The sequence below is a fragment of the Poromitra crassiceps genome (assembly GCF_964638095.1).
Source record: "Poromitra crassiceps genome assembly, chromosome: 9".
NCBI lineage: Eukaryota > Metazoa > Chordata > Actinopteri > Beryciformes > Melamphaidae > Poromitra > Poromitra crassiceps.
Genome location: NC_139630.1, coordinates 20,055,725 through 20,078,084, shown reverse-complemented (window position 1 = coordinate 20,078,084; position 22,360 = coordinate 20,055,725). Strand labels below are relative to the sequence as shown.

The following is a 22,360-nucleotide window of genomic DNA, read 5'->3' as shown; positions in this document are numbered from 1 at the left end:
TGCTCTGCCAGTGAGTTGGGATAATTTAATCCATTTCTCAGATTTTCTTAGTGTATTGAGTTGTGTAGACATACCTATTCAGTTGGAGTGGTTATTCAACCTTTGACCAATAGGTTTGTGTGTGTGTGTTTACAGACTTCCAACAGCCTGTGAGGGGGGGGCTGGTGAGCTTCAGTGCCCCGGGGCCCCTGGGGGTGTTAATCTGGCTCTGCGTAATTTAAGTTACATTTGAATTGTTGGTGTGTCACTTGAAGAGTATTTTGTTGTTTATTGAATTATTGAAAGCAAAGCAAACTAATCTAAAATAGATTGAATATTATTTCATTTGTTTATATTTTATTTTTACATTTTACAAAAGTAAATAATCAAATCTCATCTATTTTTAAAACTGATTCCAGTGTGATGTTTGCTGGTTGAATTCCTTTTATTACCGGTACTGACATATAGAAGGGAGATATTCGTGTCACTTTATAAAAGGTGATACACTTATTTTATTGCAATATTTTATTGTTTAGAGGATCCAGTAATATAGCCTCATATTTTAAGGTTACAGTTAATTAGTGGTGAATATAGTGACTCGAGACAAAGATATGTTTATAGGTAAAAGCGAAACAAGATAACATTACCTATATATTATTGATTTATTGATTTAAAGAATTCAGGGCCCTTCCCTGATTACATAGGCATTAGCTGGGCTACAAGAAGATTATCTTTGATGATGGAAACATGGACATTTAATAAGCTTGAATATGAATGAGTTTCCAGACAGCATCAGTCATAACTGCTGTTAGACACATTCCTCATCTTCTCAGTGTAACAGAGAAAATGTGTGACTCTCAGCTTTCTAGCATACGGTGCCTCTCCATACCTGAGAGTCCAGTCTTCAGTGTGACAGAGAAAATGTGTGTGACTCTCAGCCTTCTAGCATACGGTGCCTCTTCATACCTGAGAGTCTCCAGTCTCCAGTGTGGATCCTCCAGTCCAGCAGAGAGCAGCTTCACTCCTGAGGCTCCTGGATGATTGTAGCTCAGGTCCAGCTCTCTCAGATGGGAGGGGTTGGAGCTCAGAGCTGAGGCCAGAGAAGCACAGCCTTCCTCTGTGAGCAGACACCCTGACAGCCTAGACATCACACACACACACGCACGCATGCACACATGCACGCACACGCACACACACACACATACACACACACACACACACACACACACACACACACACACACACACACACACACACACACAAACACACACATCGCATATTGTTGTATTTTCTTCAGTGATGTATAGTTTGTAATGCTGAGTGATGAAACAATATTAATAATTATCTCAGTTCGATTTCAAAATAAAAGCAGCTTGATAATTTTCAGTAATATTGCTCACAGCAGAGTTTCTCTCTTAAAATATAATTTTGGTCATTTTCAGCCTGGACCTAGTTTTCTAGTTCTACTCATGAAGCTTTTTATGGATTCAACATTTCATCACTTCCTTCACTGTAGAGTTTGACGTAACTTCAGTTAAATCAATATTCCACTTAGTTGCAATGGTGGTCTGCAAAAAAATGCTTCACATGGAGGGAATTTGACATGCTCTTAAGGGTTATTATACAACATGTAGTTCCGACCAAGCAATCTGATTGGTCAAGGACCGTTCTCAAATGAGCATAACAGCACACCTAGCCATTCTAAAATCGTTCATTTGAGAACAGCCTCATCACTAAAATAACACTTCACCGGCCGGTCTGTTTAGCAGAGAACAGCAGCGGCCAAAATTCTGCAGGCTATATTGCTGATAACCCCACAGAATTTCTAGCCGATAAACGAACTAATAACTTGACCAATAAGTATGTAACACAGAAAATAAAACTAACTAATAACTTAATTTGATGTAGAATGCATAGGGCATGTAACTGGTTTGTTAAACTCGCATTCCAGGAATATTGTATTTACCGCACTGCTCCTAAAGTGGCTCGCGCCAGAGAGGTTGTCCCACAACCTATTCGCTTAGCGCCAGCACACACTCGATTTGGGGGTGGAACATGCCAGGATTGGCCAATGCCAACTCCAGTGCCCAGAACTGTCAAATCAAATCATCGACAGACAGGCAAGCCTCTCAACACTCTTTCATCTCAGACAGGCCATATTTTCATTCTGATATGTTACCGTCCTAACCTGATGCTGCCAGATGAAAACAGCAGCTTGTTTCTTTATCTCTTCTTCCAACTATTCGTCAACAGTAAGTCCGCCAATTAAATAAAAATTAACAACAAAACAATCCATTTTGCATGAACGCTGTAAGCTAGATGCTGGTTTCTGCATTTGACCATGACTCATGTACTCATATGAATAACATTTCACCGTTTCGCCAGCTAGATTGCTGCTAGATGATGTCACTAGGTTGACTGTACAGTACAGTACAATAGGGTATATGCTAGTTAACTCATTGAGTGCCAGCCACTTTTGGAGAACGGACGCTCCCAGTGCCAGAGTTTTCAGAGCGTTTTCAGTGATTTCTCGAGGCCCACAGAATATTGTGTGATATTACTATGTAAACACCGAACACGCAAAAAGAACAAGGAGACTCTATTGTATCATCAGCAAAAAAAAGTTTATTGATACCATTTTCCGTTCTTTAGTTATGAGCCGGAGAAGATAGGTTGTTTTCAGCGTTTTCAGGCATTTCAAATTATAAGCTGAGATATTCAGCCTTTTGTGAAATGCAGCATTTCAAGCACATTCACTGACTCTAGATAATATTTTCTGATGTAGTGATGTGGTGTAGTTGTGTCCTGCCCTGCGTGCTCCACCCCCCTCCCCCCCCCTCAGCTGAAAACTCCTCCCCACACTAGTAACACACAGCCTCGCACCAAGCGTCTATTTTCGGAGTGCTTTTGGTGCACCGCCTCCCAGGCAGCGCAACATGGAGAAGCCACACGCGGACTGCAGTGAAAGGTTTGGCTTTTCAGTGTCGCGCTGCTGCTTTTCTAGCGGCTAATCATGTGGAGAAACTATGCTGACAGACAGACAGAGGCAGAAGGGCTCAGTTGTGTGCGGGGATTGACTGTGTTCGCACGCACCGTCAGTTGCAGCCAGAACAATCTACATGGCTCTGGACTGCAGCATGAGCGGGTTCTCTTTGATCACGGCTATTTCAGGCTGTGTATTCCTGACATTTCTGTAATCTGGAGAGCACTGTCGCCACCTAAGGGTTCTGTAAAATAGGTTATAGACCTCCAATAGCTACAATAGTTGTACAGGAGCTGCGGAAGGCTTTGATCGACGTCCCACCGTCAAAAAACGCATTGGACGTCGAAAGACGTCCGTGGCACTCTACGTCACTATTTAATTGGACGTCGAAAGACGTCCATGGCACTCAATGAGTTAAGTGTTGGTAGCAAGGATTTTGAATTCTAACAGGCTCACCGTTATCTACAAATGGTATGCAACACATTTATGTCTGATGAATTCTTTACACTTTAGATTAGGGGATACAGAAAGACTTATAAATGACTTGTAAATGATTTACACAATTTATTACAGTTGAGAAATATGTTGTAGTTTGTGCTGCAGTGCTTCTAATTGCTGACTGCTTCTGTTGGCCTGGAGACACATTGAGTCAATAGCCCCTGATCACCTGAATGGGAGGAGCTTCACTAACAGTTCATAGCTGATACAGTTAACATACAGTTACACTGCATTAGCCCCTGTTCACCTGCATGGGCGGAGCTTCACTAACAGCTCATAGCTGATACAGTTAACATACAGTAACACTGCATTAACCCCTGTTCACCTGCATGGGCGGAGCTTCACTAACAGCTAATAGCTGGTACAGTTAACATACAGTAACACTGCATTAGCCCCTGTTCACCTGCATGGGCGGAGCTTCACTAACAGCTCATAGCTGATACAGTTAACATACAGTAACACTGCATTAGCCCCTGTTCACCTGCATGGGCGGAGCTTCACTAACAGCTAATAGCTGGTACAGTTAACATACAGTAACACTGCATTAACCCCTGTTCACCTGCATGGGCGGAGCTTCACTGACAGCTCATAGCTGGTACAGTTACAGTACAGTTACACTGCATTAGCCCCTGTTCACCTGCATGGGCGGAGCTTCACTAACAGCGCATAGCTGGTACAGTTACGGTACAGTTACACTGCATTAGCCCCTGTTCACCTGCATGGGCGGAGCTTCACTAAGAGCTCATAGCTGGTACAGGTAACATACAGTAACACTGCATATAGCCCCTGTTCACATGCATGGGAGGAGCTTCACTGACAGGTCATAGCTGGTACAGTTAACGTACAGTAACAGTGCATTTTCCCCTGTTCACCTGCATGGGAGGAAATTCACTAGCCAGCCATAGCTGGTGCAGTTAGGGTGCAGTTACAATGCATTAGCCCCTGTTCACCTGCATGGGAGGAGCTTCACTAACAGGTCTTAGCTGGTGCAGTTACGGTACAGTTACACTGCGTTAGCCCATGTTCACCTGCATGGGAGGAGCTTCACTAGCAGGGCATAACTGGTACAGTAACACTGATCATAATTATTTTGAGGCTTTTAACAGGCTACCTATGTAATTAATGATACATCAACAAATTATACAGTATATGGATCATTTACTAATGATTTGTTCATCATTTGTTCATGATTAACAAATGTGTATAGTGACGACATACTGATAGACAGAACAGATAGTTGAAATAGAAAAACTGTGAATGACTTACAAGTGATTGATAATGTATCGACTAATTACTTATAAATCATTGACTAATGATTTGCTCATCATTTGTTCATGGTTAACAAATGTGTATAGAGACATGATTGGAATATAAAAACTTTGAATTACTTACAAGTGATCCATAATATATTGACTAATTGCTTATTAATCATGTACTAATGATTTATTTATGATCATTTGATGATTTACTAAACGCTCAAATAGTCCCTGACTCTTATTACTTTTAAGTTCACGTACGTGTCTTTTACTACTTTTAAGTACATTGTACGTGTCTTTTACTACTTTTAAGTACATTGTACGGATCCTTTGAGGTGTGTTTTTACTTTTACTTTTACTATTTTCTGTGTTCACTTGATCCATTTCTGCTGAAAAACTGCTGCACATGCTCCATGTTTGTTTCACTTGTCCATGTTTTGTTTTTACATGTATTCGCTATGTTTTTTATATCTGCTTGCACACAAATTGCCCTTCTGGGACAAATAATAAACTTGAATCTTGAATCTTGAATCTTGTTTATAGATGACTTACAACACATTTGTGATGTTTACATATTTATCTAAAAATGTATATTAATGTTTTGTAAATGATTAGTTCATCATTAACTAATAGCTTATAAATGACTTACTACTGAACCTCTATACTTTATCGTTTGTGATTTTTCTTTTCTTTTTTGATTGGGGACTATAGAGCTCAACGACTCCCTTACAGAAAACACACATGAGTTTCACATGTGTCCACATGAGTTTCACATGTGACCACATGTGCCATATGTGGACACATGTGAAACTCATGTGGACACATGTGGACATCATGTTACCACATGTTATAACATGTGGTAACATATTATAACATGTGGAAACATATTATAACATGTGGAAAACATGGTATCACATGTTATAACATGTGAAAAATATTTTGTCACATGTTGTATTATGTGATGACATGTGGAGCGGATGTGGAAATCATGTTACCACATGCTGTGACATGTGGTAACATGTGGAGCAACAGGTTTTCCACATGTGGAGCACATGTGGAAAACATGTAGAGCACATGTGGAAAATGTGTAGAGCACATGTGGGAAACGTGTAGAGCACATGTGGAAAACATGTAGAGCACATGTGGGAAAACGTGTAGAGCACATGTGGAAGACATGTAGAGCACATGTGGGAACCAGGAGAGCACATGTGGAAAACATGTAGAGCACATGTGGAAAACATGTAGAGCACATGTGGGAACCAGGAGAGCACATGTGGAAAACATGTAGAGCACATGTGGGAAAACATGTAGAGCACATGTGGAAAACACGTAGAGCACATGTGGAAAACATGTAGAGCACATGTGGAAACCATGAGAGCACATGTGGAAACCATGAGAGCACGTGGAAAACATGTAGAGCACATGTGGAAAACATGTAGAGCACATGTGGAAAACATGTAGAGCACATGTGGAAACCATGAGAGCACGTGGAAAACATGTAGAGCACATGTGGAAAACATGTAGAGCACATGTGGAAAACATGTAGAGCACATGTGGAAACCATGAGAGCACGTGGAAAACATGTAGAGCACATGTGGAAAACATGTAGAGCACATGTGGAAAATGTGTAGAGCACATGTGGAAAACATGTAGAGCACATGTGGAAAACATGTAGAGCACATGTGGAAAATGTGTAGAGCACATGTGGAAAATGTGTAGAGCACATGTGGAAACCAGGAGAGCAGATGTGGAAAACATGTAAAGCACATGTGGAAAACATGTAAAGCACATGTGGAAAACATGTAAAGCACATGTGGAAACCATGTAAAGCACATGTGGAAACCATGAGAGCACGTGGAAAACATGTAGAGCACATGTGGAAAATGTGTAGAGCACATGTGGAAACCAGGAGAGCAGATGTGGAAAATGTGTAGAGCACATGTGGAAAATGTGTAGAGCACATGTGGAAACTAGGAGAGCAGATGTGGAAAACATGTAGAGCACATGTGGAAAACGTGTAGAGCACAAAAAAATAGTAATTAGTGCATCAAGTTGCTAGAGCGTAATGCAAACATTTGTGTGTGTTCTTCTGTTATCTTCTGGCAACAAGCTTGCAGGTGCACATGTGTGTTAGAGAAGCAAATGGAAATTAAATTAATTGAATGAAAATACAATTAGGCCTATCAAAAACTTGGGGACAATGTTAGCCCCTTGATCATGTTTTTTTGTGTGCATTCTGAGATTTATTGGAGCATATTTGCCCTTGCCCCTGGCTAATTTTTCCTACAGTGTATCAGGCTACCATGAAAACATAGGGGTCACCTTTTATGTCATCAATCATGTTCAGGAGATTTGATGCAAAATAACTTGGTTATGGTGGAAGATATATAGCCTATCAATGGGTGGAAGGTAAAAAGGTAAAACACAATACAAGAGGCTACAATTCTGTATAAATCAGTAGTCCCTTAAAATAACCTTACATATAGGCTACATTGATTATTATTATTATTATTATTATTATTATTATTATTATTATTATTATTATTAGCCTATTAGTTATCATTATTATTATTTTTACCTTCGAGCTATGTTATTTTTTCTACTGTTAACAGAGAGGCGTTAATTAAACTCTAAGTCAGAGCAGTGACTAATTTAATTTCTGATGCCAGTTTTCCTAATTCAATTGGAACTATTTTGTTTGTTGACAAACTAGTAGTATCACTACGCATTGTGCGCAGTGGAGCCTCCTCAGTATGATCTGATATCATGACATGCACTGACAGCGCGGGTCCGCGAGACCATCTCCCAACTTTGCCGCCAATCAGCAGCAGCACCATTCATCAGGACGCACTGCGCTGCGCGAGCGCGGTCCTCTGAAAACAAAACGAACTGGCGGCTTGAAGCAGATATTTGAGGTGAGTGAAGTTAACTAACTTGTCTAACAAGTGTGTTATTTATTGCGACAGAAAGAGGTTATTCACACATCACTTGCTTGCTAGTTGCTTGTCAGAGGGAGAGAGGGGCTGAGGGGTGAATCGATAGGCAACTTTTTACCGTGTAATATAGAGCCATGCTGCCGAGTCATGCTAGCTGCTGATTTATGCTAGGTTTGCCTGGTCATCCACGTAGCATAATGTACCCTAAATGTCTTAGACTCTAAGTTAGAGAGAGAGAGAGTGAGGAGCCAAGGGCAGGACGATACGGGAGGAGATGGGAGATGAGAGCGAGGAGGTCAGTGCTGTGTGTGGAAACATACACATGAGCAAAGTGCACACAGACATACAGTAGGCTACAGGTAGACTGGATACTTGGTGAAAGAAGAGCGGCCAACTAAGAATCTTTCCCACTTTATACAACTGCTACATTTTTTACCTTTATTTATCCAGGGCAATCACATTGAGATGTCCATCTCGTTTTACATTAACTCATTGAGTGCCATGGACGTCTTTCGACGTCCAATTAAATAGTGACGTAGAGTGCCACGGACGTCTTTCGACGTCCAATGCGTTTTTTGACGGTGGGACGTCGATCAAAGCCTTCCGCAGCTCCTGTACAACTATTGTAGCTATTGGAGGTCTATAACCTATTTTACAGAACCCTTAGGTGGCGACAGTGCTCTCCAGGTTAACAGAAAGGCAGAGAAAAACAGAGAATAAGTCGTTGGGGAAACGGAAATCGCATCGCATCCGTATGCATCGATATGCATGAAGCGTTTTAACGTTAGATGTGCCTGCAGCAGGCAGCAGCCAATCTGCTCCCACAATTGAGCTCCTCCACTGCTGCGACAGCCCATTCGCATGATCAGCCATTATTATTCTCAACTGGAAGCATACAGTAGTAGCCGGTGACAAACACACGCGGAAAAAGCTGGATGTCGCCCACTCTTCACAGTGCAGTCAGAGCAAACTCAGCAGAGAGCCACCTCCCATACAGGGAGGAGTGTGCAGTTGAGGCGAGGCGGGGCGGGGCGGGGCGGGGTGGGGGGGGCACGCAGAGCAGCACACAGCCACACAACACCCAGACAGACCCAGGCAGCAGGACAGGGTTGGCAAACGCAAGCCAGAATATCCGATGCCCACCAGCAGCAAGAAGCTGTAACCAGCAGCGCACGCAGGGGCCAGCGCTGCTGGTTGCAGCTAAAAATATTATTCTGCCAAACAAAATTCCCTGGCCTTCCCTGTTTTATTGAAGGAAATTATTTTTGAGGTGTGACTACATCAGAAAATTAGCTTCAGAGTCAGTGATGTGTTTGAAATGTTTAATTTCACAAAAGGGCCATTATCTCAGCTTCTAAAAAAAAACTGCTCTTTTTTGTTAAATCAAGCTATCTTCTCCGGCTGATAACTAAAGAACGGAAAATGATATCAATAAACCTGTTTTTGCTGATGATAGAAAAGAGTCTAATCGTTCTTTTTGCGTGTTCATTGTTTACATAGTAATATCACACAATATTCTGTGGGCCTCGAGAAATCACTGAAAAAAGCTCTGAAACTCTGGCACTGGGAGCGTCCGTTCTCCAAAAGTGGCTGGCACTCAATGAGTTAAGGGGTTAAGGGCCTTGTTCAAGGGCACCTCAGTGGTGGTAATGAGGGAGGGGCAAGTGCTGCTTTTCACACATGCTTTTCTAATTTACACTGTCTCTTTGTCTATATATTGTGTTTGTGTGCAGGTGTTTGATAATGACATTGTGGGACAAACAGCCAGTGGAGGACACCCAATTTGTTAAGTAAATTGAGATTTTTTTTTCTCCAAAAACCTATTCCTGTTGTTCCTGATTTCTGGAAATAGACATTGCTGTTGAGTTTTCATTTCATTTTATTTTATTTTATTTTGTGTGTGTGCTTTGAGCACCACAAGCCAAGTGCCATCCAGTTCCATTGTATTAAAGAGAAGGCAGACATCTCTATGGCCGATTTGGTCTCCAAAACTCAACAACTCACACCAAAACGGTCTAGATTGACATATGCTGTGGGTGGCTCTAGTTTTAATTACAGGTGACTGGTTTGTTAAATAAAATATTTGTGCACATAGCTGATGCCATGAGCACAAGGAACCTCAGTGCATTTTGCCTCTATTTACCAATTTTTTATTTTTATTTTGCAATTTTTGTAAATGAAATTTTCAGTGTAGTTGATCACTTTTAAAGTAGCTCATCGTCGCTGTGCAATGAAAGCCACTTATCTCCAAATCGCCAACTTTTCAGGAAACGGAAAAAACCCCGTGCTCATAAAATACTGAACACCACGTTGTCATATTTGACACATGTCTTCATTGTAGACAGTTTATCGCTGAATGTGTCATTACATTATAAATATCTCACCTGAATAAGCTCAAATGCTGTTACCGGATTATCACACGGAGTCTTGAGCACTTTCTGGCGGCCAGACAGCAGCGTGTGGGAGCCTGCCTTTTAGAGAGCGCGAGCACGAGCCGCTGTGCTCCAGGCAGCGGGGACGCGCGGGCGGAGAGCTTCACTCTGCCAAGCCGAGGAGAGTGGCTCTGTCATGGGTTGAGCAGTCCCGGAGTAACGTGACATTATTCTTGTCAGAAACAACTGCGATTTGCATACTTTAAATGAGTTTGCAGCCCAAGGACAACCCGAAAACACCTTATTGATCTATTTACGTCAGACGATGCCAGAATCACACAAAACCAAGCCGAAACACAGCCGGCATTCGGGTCAGCAGCTGCCTGGTGACTTTTCTGGGGAAGTCCTCATGAGGTGGGGCGGAGCATGGAGGTCTGACTGTCACATACGTGAGGTGATGGGCGGGTCTAGCATCCAATGGTGGTACGTGTTACATACTTTACCCAGTAAAACGTGTTTTTATTGGTCATTTAGACGCCAAAACCTGCCAGTAGATGCAGGAGAATGGATATATTCCATTTATACTCAAAAGTAAAAATCATAAAAAATGGACCTAGGTGGTTTTCATTGCACAGCGACGTCATGCTTCACTTTTCTGTAGCACGTTTTCAAACAGCAGTTGAAATATTGACCAAAGAACAGTGTTACTTTGCCCCTAATTTATCTGTGTTTGCTTTTCAGTTTGATACAAAGAGTGGCTCCAGAACCAAAACCTGGGTGAAGCAGATGTGGAAGCTCGAGTGGGGAAGCCTGGATGCTACATCACAGAGAAAACAATGGACATAAACAAACAAACAAAAAATACTACTTAAAGGGACACTCCACCAAAAAACAATGCTGATTTTGCACATAATCTCACACATATCCAAAAACTGTAAACCGTTTTGCAAGCATACATTTAGTTCGACAGTTATTGAGAGTTGATTTAAGTTGTGATTTGTGAATGATATCACTGGTCCATGACTTAACTCAAATCAACTCTCAATAACTGAAATTAATTAATTAAATGAATGCCTGCAAAACTGTTTACATTTTTCGGATTATGTGAGATTTTGTGCAAAATAAATCAGCATTGTTTTTCAATCGAGTTCTTTACTTCCGACTTGACTTAAGGCCTTTGCTCCTCAAGGGATCATAGGCCATTGACAAAATGTCCTCCACCTCACTCCATCTCCCCAATTGAGCCCGCTCCCAGACATTTCTGCCTGTACACCTCTTCTCCAGCTGTTCCTGGGGCGACCTCTTTTCTTGTTGTGTTATTGTTAATTAGTCAGTAGTTTTATTATTTTATTGAGTTTAATTGTAATGAGTCTTTAATTGTCTTCACCACGTTAGTTGATTTGAGTGACACTTTTACTTTTAATACTTTTTACATAAAGACAGGTACAGGCTGACTGTTCAGGTGCACTGCTGTTCTCTCTCCCACTCCCTCTCTGTGTTGCTTGTATTTAATAAATAATTATATTGTTATGTAAACCTGAAATAGTCTTCATTTAACTAGTTCAAGAAAGATTACTTTTGTGATGTTTATCTGGTCTGACTACTCTCAGCTTGGGGTGCTGGTTAACAAGCATTCAACCATAGACCAGCATGTTGTGTTTGACACCAGCAAGACCAGCATAGCTGGTGTATGCTGGTCACACCAGCATACCAGCAGATGTTGGTGTGACCAGTATACACATAGGAATTACATGGGTTTCACATGTAATATCATAGGTTTCACATGCAAATCCATATGGGATACACATGGGTATTGATGTGGGTTTAACATGGGTTTCACATGTTATCCCATAGGTTTCACATGTAATCCCATGGGTTTCACATGGGAATTCATATGGTTTTAACATGGGAATTTACATGGGTTTCACATGTTATCCCATAGGTTTCACATGTAATCCCATGGGTTTCACATGAGAATTCATATGGTTTTAACATGGGAATTTACATGGGGTTCACATGCAATCCCATGGGTTTCACATGCAATCCAATAGGTTTTACATGGGTTTCACATGTAATCCCATAGGTTTCATATGGGTTTCACATGGGAATTTGTATGCATTTACAAATGGAATTTACATGGGTTTCACATGTAATCACATAGGTTTCACATGTTATCACATGGGAATTTACATGGGTTTCACACATTTCACATGTGAAAACGTTCCAAAACCACATGCTTTCATGGGAAAACCACATGTGATCACATGTGTTCCACATGTGATTATTGCGCATGTGAAGTTCATGTGGTTTTTCTGTAAGGGCTGTGACGTCGCCAGCCCCAGAAGAAATTTTGCATTCATTTAAAAAAACAAAATCATGCTTTTCATTTTTTGTTCTTGCTCCAAGTGAAATGTTTTATGGTCACTTACAATCTAGCCTGTCTTGTTGTTAAATATAGTGTAAACTATATTTATTGTTTGTCAACCATACACAATAATATTGACTTTGAAAGTTACTAGGCTTTCTGGCTTTCTGGCTCTGAGCCAAAGGCTTCTGTGATGAGCTGAGTGGACTATATTATGTCCCGTTGCTAACTGGTACCCAAGGTTTGTCCTATTTGCTGGAGCAGTGAACAACCTTTCAATTGCATGGTAAGCTGGTTGTTCGAGGTATTAGTTGGTTGCTCATGTGTTATGAGGGGAACATAGTTATGGCTTATGAAAAACTTAAAATTTTGATGGCAAAACTATAGGAACATCTAAATTGATGGTCTAATTATTCTTGTTTCTTTGGCATGTGACCATGGTATAAGCGAGTTATGGCACTTATAATGTGCACTTAATTATAATGCAATTATTATGGACACCCCGTCATGCATTAACCCTTACATGGATGATCTTCTCTCTCACTGCTGTGTATATGAAGCTCGATCAATAAAACTCAAATCCTCATGTAAAACCTGCAGGTTGATGTTGCAGATCCAGGAATCTTGTTTTGAGAGAATGGACCTTAGTTTGGAGAAATGTGTGAAATCATGTGAGAAACACTTTAAAGTGATTTTACCTGAGAGCCTCCAGTCCGCAGCGTGGCCTCTCCAGGAAATCAGAGAGCAGCTTTAGTCCTGCATCTTGCAAGTTGTTGTTAGTCAGGTCCAGTTCTCTCAGATTGGTGGGGTTGGACTTCAGAGCTGAGACCAGGACTTCACAGTGAGTCACTGACAAACTGCAGCCACTCAATCTGAATAAAGAATAAAGCAAAGCTATAAAATAAAATATTCCTGAAAGCTTTCAACAATCCAGTGTTTCATAAACCAATGGACTTTAGCATGTTGTCAGTGTGGATCAGTATCATGTCGGCCTTATAGAGTCTTTCCATCTGAAAGCAGACAGGCTGTCACACCTCTGTCTCAGGATTGGTCCATTTTCCTTGGACACATTCTGTAACCAACCAGATGAGTAAATCTGCAGTTTGGGCCCTGGATGCAAAATAGTTTAAAATAAGTAAAGCGTTTAGTTAAGGTCCAGGATCCACTTTTTATTGGGACAATATTTTCAGATGGCAGTTTCTCTGGAGATAATTGTGCTAAAAAGCAGACTTTGAGTTTGATAGGGAACTTAACCCTAATGTAGCTATGGGGGCTTGCCATAGAGGAGCGGCTGCTCTGGCCAGAAGTGTATCAGAGTGAAGGACCATGATTAGGTAATAAGAGGCACCTGTTGCTGATCTGGGGCTGTGAGACTGGGCTTGGTCGCCTCCACGAAGGGCTGGGGACCCCACACCGATTTACTCCAGCTGCATGCATGTGTTTAGCAGTAGCAGGCTGACGGTGACAGCGTGTGCTGTATTTGGGGTAATGCTGTGTGTTACGTTGAGGTGTCATTGTCCGGCATTGCAGACTGATAAATTAATTAATTAATATCTTGGTAGGAGAGCAGGCCCAGTGTTAGAGAGGCGTCTGGCCTTCCTTTTTGGTGTGTGCCGGTGGACCGCCTGTATAAGGTGCATCAATGTGTTGTTGGTATTTTGGGGGGAGGCTGGTTTGCTGTGCAAATATCTGGTATGTTGGTTAATGGATGTCTATGTGTGCTTTACATTATAGGGCTCTTTGAGCAGGTACAGCATACAGGAATAGTGGCGTGAACCCGAGCAGGGGATTGGCTGGTTCTTTCTGGTTTCTGGTCTCTGGTTTTCTTTTGGCGAGAGTTATGCTGAAAGCTTAATCAAATCATTAAGCTATGCATTTTTATTGAATAATAAAGATTGTCATTTTTAATATTAAGCTGCTTCATGGTATGTTGCCTTACGTTGGAACCTGTCGTCTGTGGTAGAGAGAGAATGAATACCCTACATTACTGCATGCTGCAGATCTCTCTCTGGGACGCTTCCCCTCAGCCCGCTGGGGTCGGATGTGAACCGTTCACTTGGCCAGTGGTGGATTCAGTCTTCACCAATCAGTAACGACTTTGCGATCAGTGACGGCATGGGAGGCACAGCCCATTTTTCGAACCGCTCTCTCATTGGTGCTACGACCTGTCACTGATTCAATTTCACCCCCCTAGACGCGCCCTCAAACCCCAGCAGTGGCTGTGAAGTGGCACAGACTCACTATGTAGTATGCGGAGGGCAGCGATTCAACGTAATATTTGAGTCTGGGGAGAGACTACGAGACTGGTAACTACAAGTCTGCAGCTGTCAGTGGACAAGAACACTGACAGTATCAGTCCCGAGAGGATGCACATTTGGGCGGACACCACGGGCGAGTATAGTTCAGTTTAGTTTCTGGAGTCACTTGGATGGGGACGTGTGAAGAGAGATGGAGAGAGAGAGAAGCAAACTAAGTGCAGATCTCAAAAGTAGGTAACCACTGTGGTTAGTGAGAAGTTGCTAAAAGGAGGAGAGACAGGACCGGACTGGGACCAAAAAGAGGCCCTGGCAGTAGGTCCGGACCAGCCGGCGGCAAATTTTAGATTTTTGACCCTAACCCCCAAATTTTTTTGGGGGGGTTGGAAGCCAGATTTAGAGAAATATCTAATTTTAAATTAATAGACTGAGCAGGTGTAACCAAGGCTATTTTCCAAACTGCTCAGCCTCCTGGAAAGATCCATAATCACCAGACTAAGTACATTGTTACTGCCCAGGCCAGGCTCAATTCACAGTTCACACCACTGGCCATGGCCCGCCAACAACTGCAGGCATGAGGTACCGCACCATAACAAGGCAGCAATAATTGTCTCCAAGAACACTTCTACACAAACACATTAAATCACGCATAGCACAGCAGCCAAAAACACACGCCCACAGCATGGTACGGCGACCAGATTCACACACACATAGGACGTAGCAAACAAGGCCAGCAGTATCATTATGACCAAACCACAATAGAATAGAATAGAATAGAATAGAATAGAATAGAATAGAATAGAATAGAATAGAAACAAGAAGCATGTCTCACCTTATTAAAGCAGCAGTCGCCGCATCAGCGCACTCTTCTCTGCCACCCTGTCGATGATGCAGTCCGTGTCCAACGAAACCAGAGTCTCCTTGTCGGTTGTCATCAACATAAAGGCTTCAAGGTGCTCCTGTGATACTGTGCTCCTTAATCGGTTTTTGATCAATTTTAATGTGGAAAAGCTTCGCTCACATGCCACTTGTGTCACAGACAGAGTTAATAAAAACTTGTAGCAAAGTCCGATGAAATGGTAGGCATCAGTGAGCAGATTATAGCGTTGTAAGACATAATAACAACAGACGGGACACTTTTTGCAAGATTTGCAGGTTTTGTTCACAACATCCCATTCTTCATCTGGGGTCTGCGTCTGCTCATCATCTTCATCCTCAGTGCTCATCTTGACAGTATACTCTTCACGGACAGACACCTTCAGCATGTCCCAGTGTGTAGCCAGGCTGCCTAGTTCAGCCTGTAAGGCCTCTGGAGTTGCTCTGCTGTCATGCCTGAGCAGTTTGGAGCTCAGCACACTGAGTGCACCAGCAGGGACACCATTACATTTGATGTCAGTGAAGTTTTGGGGATGAAGCAAGGCAAAATCTGTGTACAGTTCTCTGTTTTTTGCGAAACGTCGGGAAATGTTTTCGACGATGGTATCCAGAATGACATTGTGCACTTCTACCTCATACTTTCTGTTGGCATCTGGTATTGTTGTGTCATCACATAACTCACCTGGCATCCTCTTTTTCTTCTGTGGTCTCCGGTTTGGCAGCGCTTCTTCCACCTCTGCGTCTGTCTGACACTCATCTAGTTTTCCATTCGCCCATTGCACAAATGTGTCTGCTGACTCCCTTTACGCTTTCAAAATCCCATACATGTTGTTTCAGTTTGTCCTGTGTGCTTGTGACAAAGTGATGGGCCGTGAGCAAATCCATTCCACTGGTTTGCAGATAGTTGGAAAGTGGAGTTGTTAGCTCGAAGATGCGTAAAAACGTCTGGGCAGTGAGGATGGTCTGGTATTTCAGCAGGGTTTCTGCATAAGCATCGGCCTTCGCACGCACCGTCGGTTTCATCTTATCTTTGTCGCTCAGGGCCTTGAGTGTTACAACAAGGTCGATGTAAAGACATCCCTCTGGATCCCCAAACTTCCCAAACACTTTTGTAAGTGCTGCGTCTTTCGCCCACCATCTGGTTTCACCTATTGGTGACAGTCGCCTGTGCCGTGCATCCTTGCTCACTTCCTCCCATGCATTCATTCTTAGATATGAACCTCGCAGAAAAACAGCAATATCATTTAACAAAGAAAAAAGTGATGCACTTGGTAGAACAGATCCAGTGGTGTCCATTAACACTAAATTTAGTACATGGCCATACCACCATACATGCACCTGTGGTGAATGAGCTGACAAGAGCGCTGAAAATCCTCTGTATTCCCCTTGCATGTTTGCTGCTCCATCAGTGGAATTACCCACACAGTCAGCAATATTAAGTTCCATTTTCTCCAAGACAGATTTAAGCAGGTCAACAAAAGCCTGTCCTGTAGATGACTCACAGTTGACAAGTGCTATCATTCTCTCCTGTATGTTCACGTCCGTCGTCACATAGCGAATTATCACTGAACACTGGTCTTTTGCTGTTATGTCTTGTGTAGTGTCAATTTGAATGGAATACATGCCAGCCTTTTTAACCTCAACAGCAACATTTTCTTTAATGAGACGCCCAATAGCCTCTATGACCGTGTTCACGGTTGTCTTGGAGAGGAGAGTGACCAGTGATCCTCTGACCTTGGCCCCGGAGTTGTGCAGCCTCTTACTGTCTTCAATACACTAACTGACATGTGTTTGCATGCATAGATCAAATTTGCTCAACAGGAGAACGGGGTCCACCCGCTATGCCGACCACCCGCAATGCCGACCTTAGGTTTAGGCGTGGGGGTGGGAGAGGTTAGGGTCAGGGTTAGGGTCTGGGGGAGGTTAGGTTTAGGCGTGGGGGCTGGGAGACCTTAGCTCCAGCTGGTCCCCACCGACACGCTGCACGCCGCCTCGCTCAGCTGGTTCTGCTTGTGGGCTATCGGCACTGTGGCCTGTCGGCACTGCAGCCTGTCGGCACATAGACGCGGCACCCAGGAGAACAAGCTCTAAAAAAGTGCCATGGTCTGCAGTATCATTTTCCAAAGTGTAAGCAGCCTCTGCTTTGTCTCCTCGGTAACTGAGCCCACGTTTTCCTATGACTTTCACTATTTCAATAATCCGTTCCAATACCGGTCGCCTTTTACACACCTGCTCTCTTGCGATGGACATTTGATTCACATTGAGCAACTCTTTTATATTTCCTTTGCTGATCCTTAAAAAGTAGGCGTCTGCACACTCTTTATGACAGCCACTGTGTTCGTGTTCCATGACTCTTTGATGAATATGCCTCCAATCACACATTCCCAGAGTAAATGGGTTGACTTGTTTAGCAAAAGCCAAGCACACGGAACAGTACAGTGTGTGTGATTCCCCACAATATGTCAACCAGGCTCGCTTTGTTCCATTGCTGCAATGAAATAGATTCTTCACAGCATTGTGGGTGGTGGTTTGAATAGGATGGAACTTAAAAAACAAATCCAAATCCTCCAATTTGGGGCGTGTAAAGTAGTTAAATGCAGCCTCCATGGGCTCCCAGTCACATCCTCATCAGCAGCATCACTAGCAGGGACAGTGGGCCTCTCTTCTCTTCTCTTCTGTGTGATTTACATGGGGGGGAAAGCCAGGGCCGGCGCCAGGATGAAATGACTGAGGGGGCTGTTATAACTGGCGAGGGGGCTAATTTTTTTTTTTTTTTTGATTTTTCGTTTTTTTTTTTTTTTTTTTTTTTTTTTTTAATATGATATTTTTATATCGTAAAACATAGGTTATATACCCGCTATGCCTACTTCTGGACTTTTTAACCATAATAACCTCTGAAAAGCACAATAACAACACAAGAAAGACTACTATTCAAAATCAAATAAAACATTTATTTCACAGCAGCAGATTAAAGGAGAATTTCGTTTTTTTTTTTACCTGGATCCATCTCCTGCCATTAATTATGATTTGTCTCACTCACCCGGCGATCCCCGCGGCGTATCTGGGCGTCCTAGCGTTGTTTTGAGATCAATAACGTCCAAATCAGTCGTAAAGTGGAGTTGATTTGGGGCCAAGTGTGAGCCTGTATTTCCTGCATCTAAATAGCTATTTTTCTTCCCTTTTTCGCCAAATATGGCCATAATCTGATCCGTCAACATCCAGCAGAGTGTTATTTCCCCCCAGGCTGTTTCCTGAAGTCGCACAGGGATCAAATTACCTAAAACGTGATCTCTGTCACCAAGTCTCGTGAAGTCCCGCGATACTTTCCTGTCGACTGGCCAAATACAGGTACACGCTTTGCGGTGGTGGTTTTAGCGTAACCTATGTGGGGTTTGGCATAACCTTCGTTATTTCGAATCCCACATAGGTTACGCCAAACCCCACATAGGTTACGCTAAAACCACCACCGCAAAACGTGTACCTGTATTTGGCCAGTCGACAGGAAAGTATCGCGGGACTTCACGAGACTTGGTGACAGAGATCACGTTTGAGGTAATTTGATCCCTGTGCGACTTCAGGAAACAGCCTGGGGGGAAATAACACTCTGCTGGATGTTGACGGATCAGATTATGGCCATATTTGGCGAAAAAGGGAAGAAAAATAGCTATTTAGATGCAGGAAATACAGGCTCACACTTGGCCCCAAATCAACTCCACTTTACGACTGACTTGGACGTTATTGATCTCAAAACAACGCTAGGACGCCCAGATACGCCGCGGGGATCGCCGGGTGAGTGGACAAATCATAATTAATGGCAGGAGATGGGTCCAGGTTAAAAAAAAACGAAATTCTCCTTTAAGGCATTAATAGAGGTTCAAGGGTTCATAGGTTCAAATTTAATAAATAGCTACATCTCTGACACCTTGTGACAACCAAAGCACAGCAAATAGCGCTTCCCTGCCAATTCTGAAACAACAGAGCTATGTTTACAGGGGGTAGCCTACATCAACTTAACACATTCACTGCCAGCCGTTTTTTTTTTACTGGTAGCTTTTGCCAGAGGGTTTTTTTGAGGATTCTGGCTCATTTTACAAGAGCCGAGGATAATTTTCTGCTTGGACTTTGTGAACACAAAGTTCACAAAAGTACTAATAGAATGTGTGCTTTCTCTGTCTAAAAGAGTTAGTTTGTAGAGTTAGTAGTTATGTAGATATTAGCCGTTGAGTACAGCATGGTTTCAGCGTCTGAGACAAAAAGCTGAGATAATCGCAGTTTTGTGAAATTCAATCAAACAGTCACTTTAACCATTTATTTTTGGCATCAGTGAGACATCAGACATAAACAATATAGTTCTGAACAGTAATTTCCTCCATAGCAGCACCCGCACCCCCTCTCCTTCCAACTCCTCCCTCCGTGGGCGTGTCTGGTGGCTTTCAACAGCGTTTGTCAGTCACAAGCCAGTCTCTCCTGCCTGTCTGAGCAGTGAGCAGCAGCCTCCCTCTCTGGCGGCCCCTCGTCGGCGAGCGTCGATGTGGCTTAATCCTTTCTTGGATTTTCGGTTGAGAGCTTTGACGAAGCCTTGTGCGACTCTAGGCTTTATGCTGCGCGCTTCAAAGTGTGCTTTCCACCCAGTCCACCTTTGGAACCCCCCACCGCCGTGCGCCCGTGTGCACCAGCGTGAAAGGTTTTCGCCTACAGTATGAGAATGAGGCTCGTTCGCTTCTGGGTCCTCGGTTGAGCTCAGCTGGAATGCGTGCGATTCTGGCCTTTCTGCGGTGTTTCAAAGTGTGTTTCACCCATAATCTATTATGCAAATTTGCAATCCCCCACAGCCAGGACCCAGGCGAAAGCGAAAGCGTTTTCGCCCCATCCATTTTCATGATAATGGCTTCCATGCTGCTGTCTTGGCTTGCTTGGCTCTCAATAGTCTGAGCACCGTCGCCACTCAGTGGGTCGGCGGAATGGATTGCACACGCCCGGCGGCTCTAACACTATAATAGGAGATGCAAAAGGAGCAGATCAACGATCCACCGCCAAAATTTTTTTTTTTTTTTTTTGACGTGTTAACACGTCATTGGCAGTGAACGGTTGGTTTCTGCTTGACGTGTTAACACGTCATTGGCAGTGAACGTGTTAAACTGATCAAATTTGATGAAGACTGCAGAAACAGCAGCCTAAACATGTCAGGTACAAACATTGCCTAACTGGCCATTATAGATTAACTATTCTTTAAAAAAAAAAAAAAAAAAAAAATTCAAGTGAGGGGGCCGAAAATTTAACTGAGGGGGCTAAGCCCCCTTAGGCCCCCTCGTGGCGCCGGGCCTGGGGAAAGCCCATTTCTGACATTAGTTTCCGTTTTGTTTCTCGTATTTATTTATTTTGACATGTTAATCCAGTTTTCAATTAGGCTACATCACCAGCAGCATTTGATTTAAATTACAAAATGACTACAGGTTATTTTCACCTTCTAAATTTAACACCTCCATTCATTCATTTACTGTAGCCTACCCAGATCTGATGTGCATAAACAAAGCAACATTATTTGTGCAAACAACATTACGACACCTACTTCTGCAAAGTTAGCTTCAGCTTGTGTAGTTCCTCCATGGTTCACGCCATCATCATCACTGTCAGTCACCACGGTGGTGGTGGTGGGGGCGATAGTGGGGCTGGACTGCTGCTCATCGTTCCCATGATGCTGCCCAGCATCGGCCACGACAGTGGGTGACTTCTGTGCCTCGGTGGAGTTGCCATCCGTGGTGCTAGTACTGCTGCTAGCAGCACAGGAGCTGACACTGGGGGTCTTAGTAGCAGCACTCTTTTCAGTGCACTGTGGCGGAAAAAACATCTTTATCTTGCAAAAAAATTTCTGCATTGGCTTCAAGGCCCTTACGTTTTTTGTCTCTTTTCTTTTCGGCGCCACCTTTTGCTTTGTTTATGTTCATCATGTTGAGATATAGACATATACTGTTCGTATTTGATCTATTCCCCCGCGGCTGCGTTGAGTGATGTAATTACATTGACATTTGACATGGAGGAGCCGGGAGGAGCACGCTGCACGGAGCAGGCCAAGTCCACTTTTGGAAAAGGGGGGTGGGGGGGGGGGGGGTGTCTCCGCCTCTCAGACCATGCAATATCCATGATGACCACTTGACATAACTCACCTGTAAAAATGGGCCGGCCCATCTCTCTTCCCAGTGTGTTTTGGGCTGACCTGACTGACACACTGACAGCGTACTTCGGATGCATTGAGGGCCGGTCAGACCGGCCCAGATCGGCCCGAAGTGGCCCAAAATCACAGCGGCCCTTCTGGCATTTGCCAGAGCTGCCAGATGCCCAGTCCGGGCCTGAGGAGAGAGCTATGAGTGCTTGAGCAGAAGTGTAGTTTAAATGTACAGCGGGCAATCAGCCACTGACTGCACTGAAGAATATCAACCCATTTGGGAGCAGCAAAAACTAAGCTACATTTAGTTTGGATATATTCAGTGAATGTCTCTTCAATATCCAACATAAAACTAACTTCATTGCGGAGAAAAACCCTCTCTTCAAATTCAGCATCTGTTTTGGTCAGAGCCTCGACCAGAGAGAGGAACAAATCAGTTGATTCATTTTTATGACAGGATAAAAATGGAACATAATGAGCCATAAGTACCGCCCACTCCAACCCCGCCTCAGCAAACAGTAAAAACAGGGAAGTAGCAATATTTAGGATTTGGGTTGAAACTAATGTCTACACCTTTTTGATGCTCACAATTAGGCATATGACCTAAATTACAGTTGGAAGGTTGTGGTGCATTTTGCTTGCCAGGGTCTTTAAAACTATGGGAATATCATAAAACA

The 22,360-nt window shown here is 43.2% G+C and overlaps 1 protein-coding gene across 1 annotated transcript in view; it reads right to left on the bottom strand.

The window, feature by feature from the left end:
• Window positions 1-22,360, bottom strand: part of LOC310782201 (protein NLRC3-like) — a gene marked incomplete at both ends in the record, with an annotated part of 155,224 nt that overhangs the window by 41,184 nt on the left and 91,680 nt on the right. Inside the window, 2 exons of the mRNA XM_083642887.1 lie at window positions 946-1,119; window positions 13,088-13,261. Coding sequence (XP_083499013.1) covers window positions 946-1,119; window positions 13,088-13,261 — 348 coding nt within the window. The remainder of the gene's footprint in view (window positions 1-945; window positions 1,120-13,087; window positions 13,262-22,360) is intronic.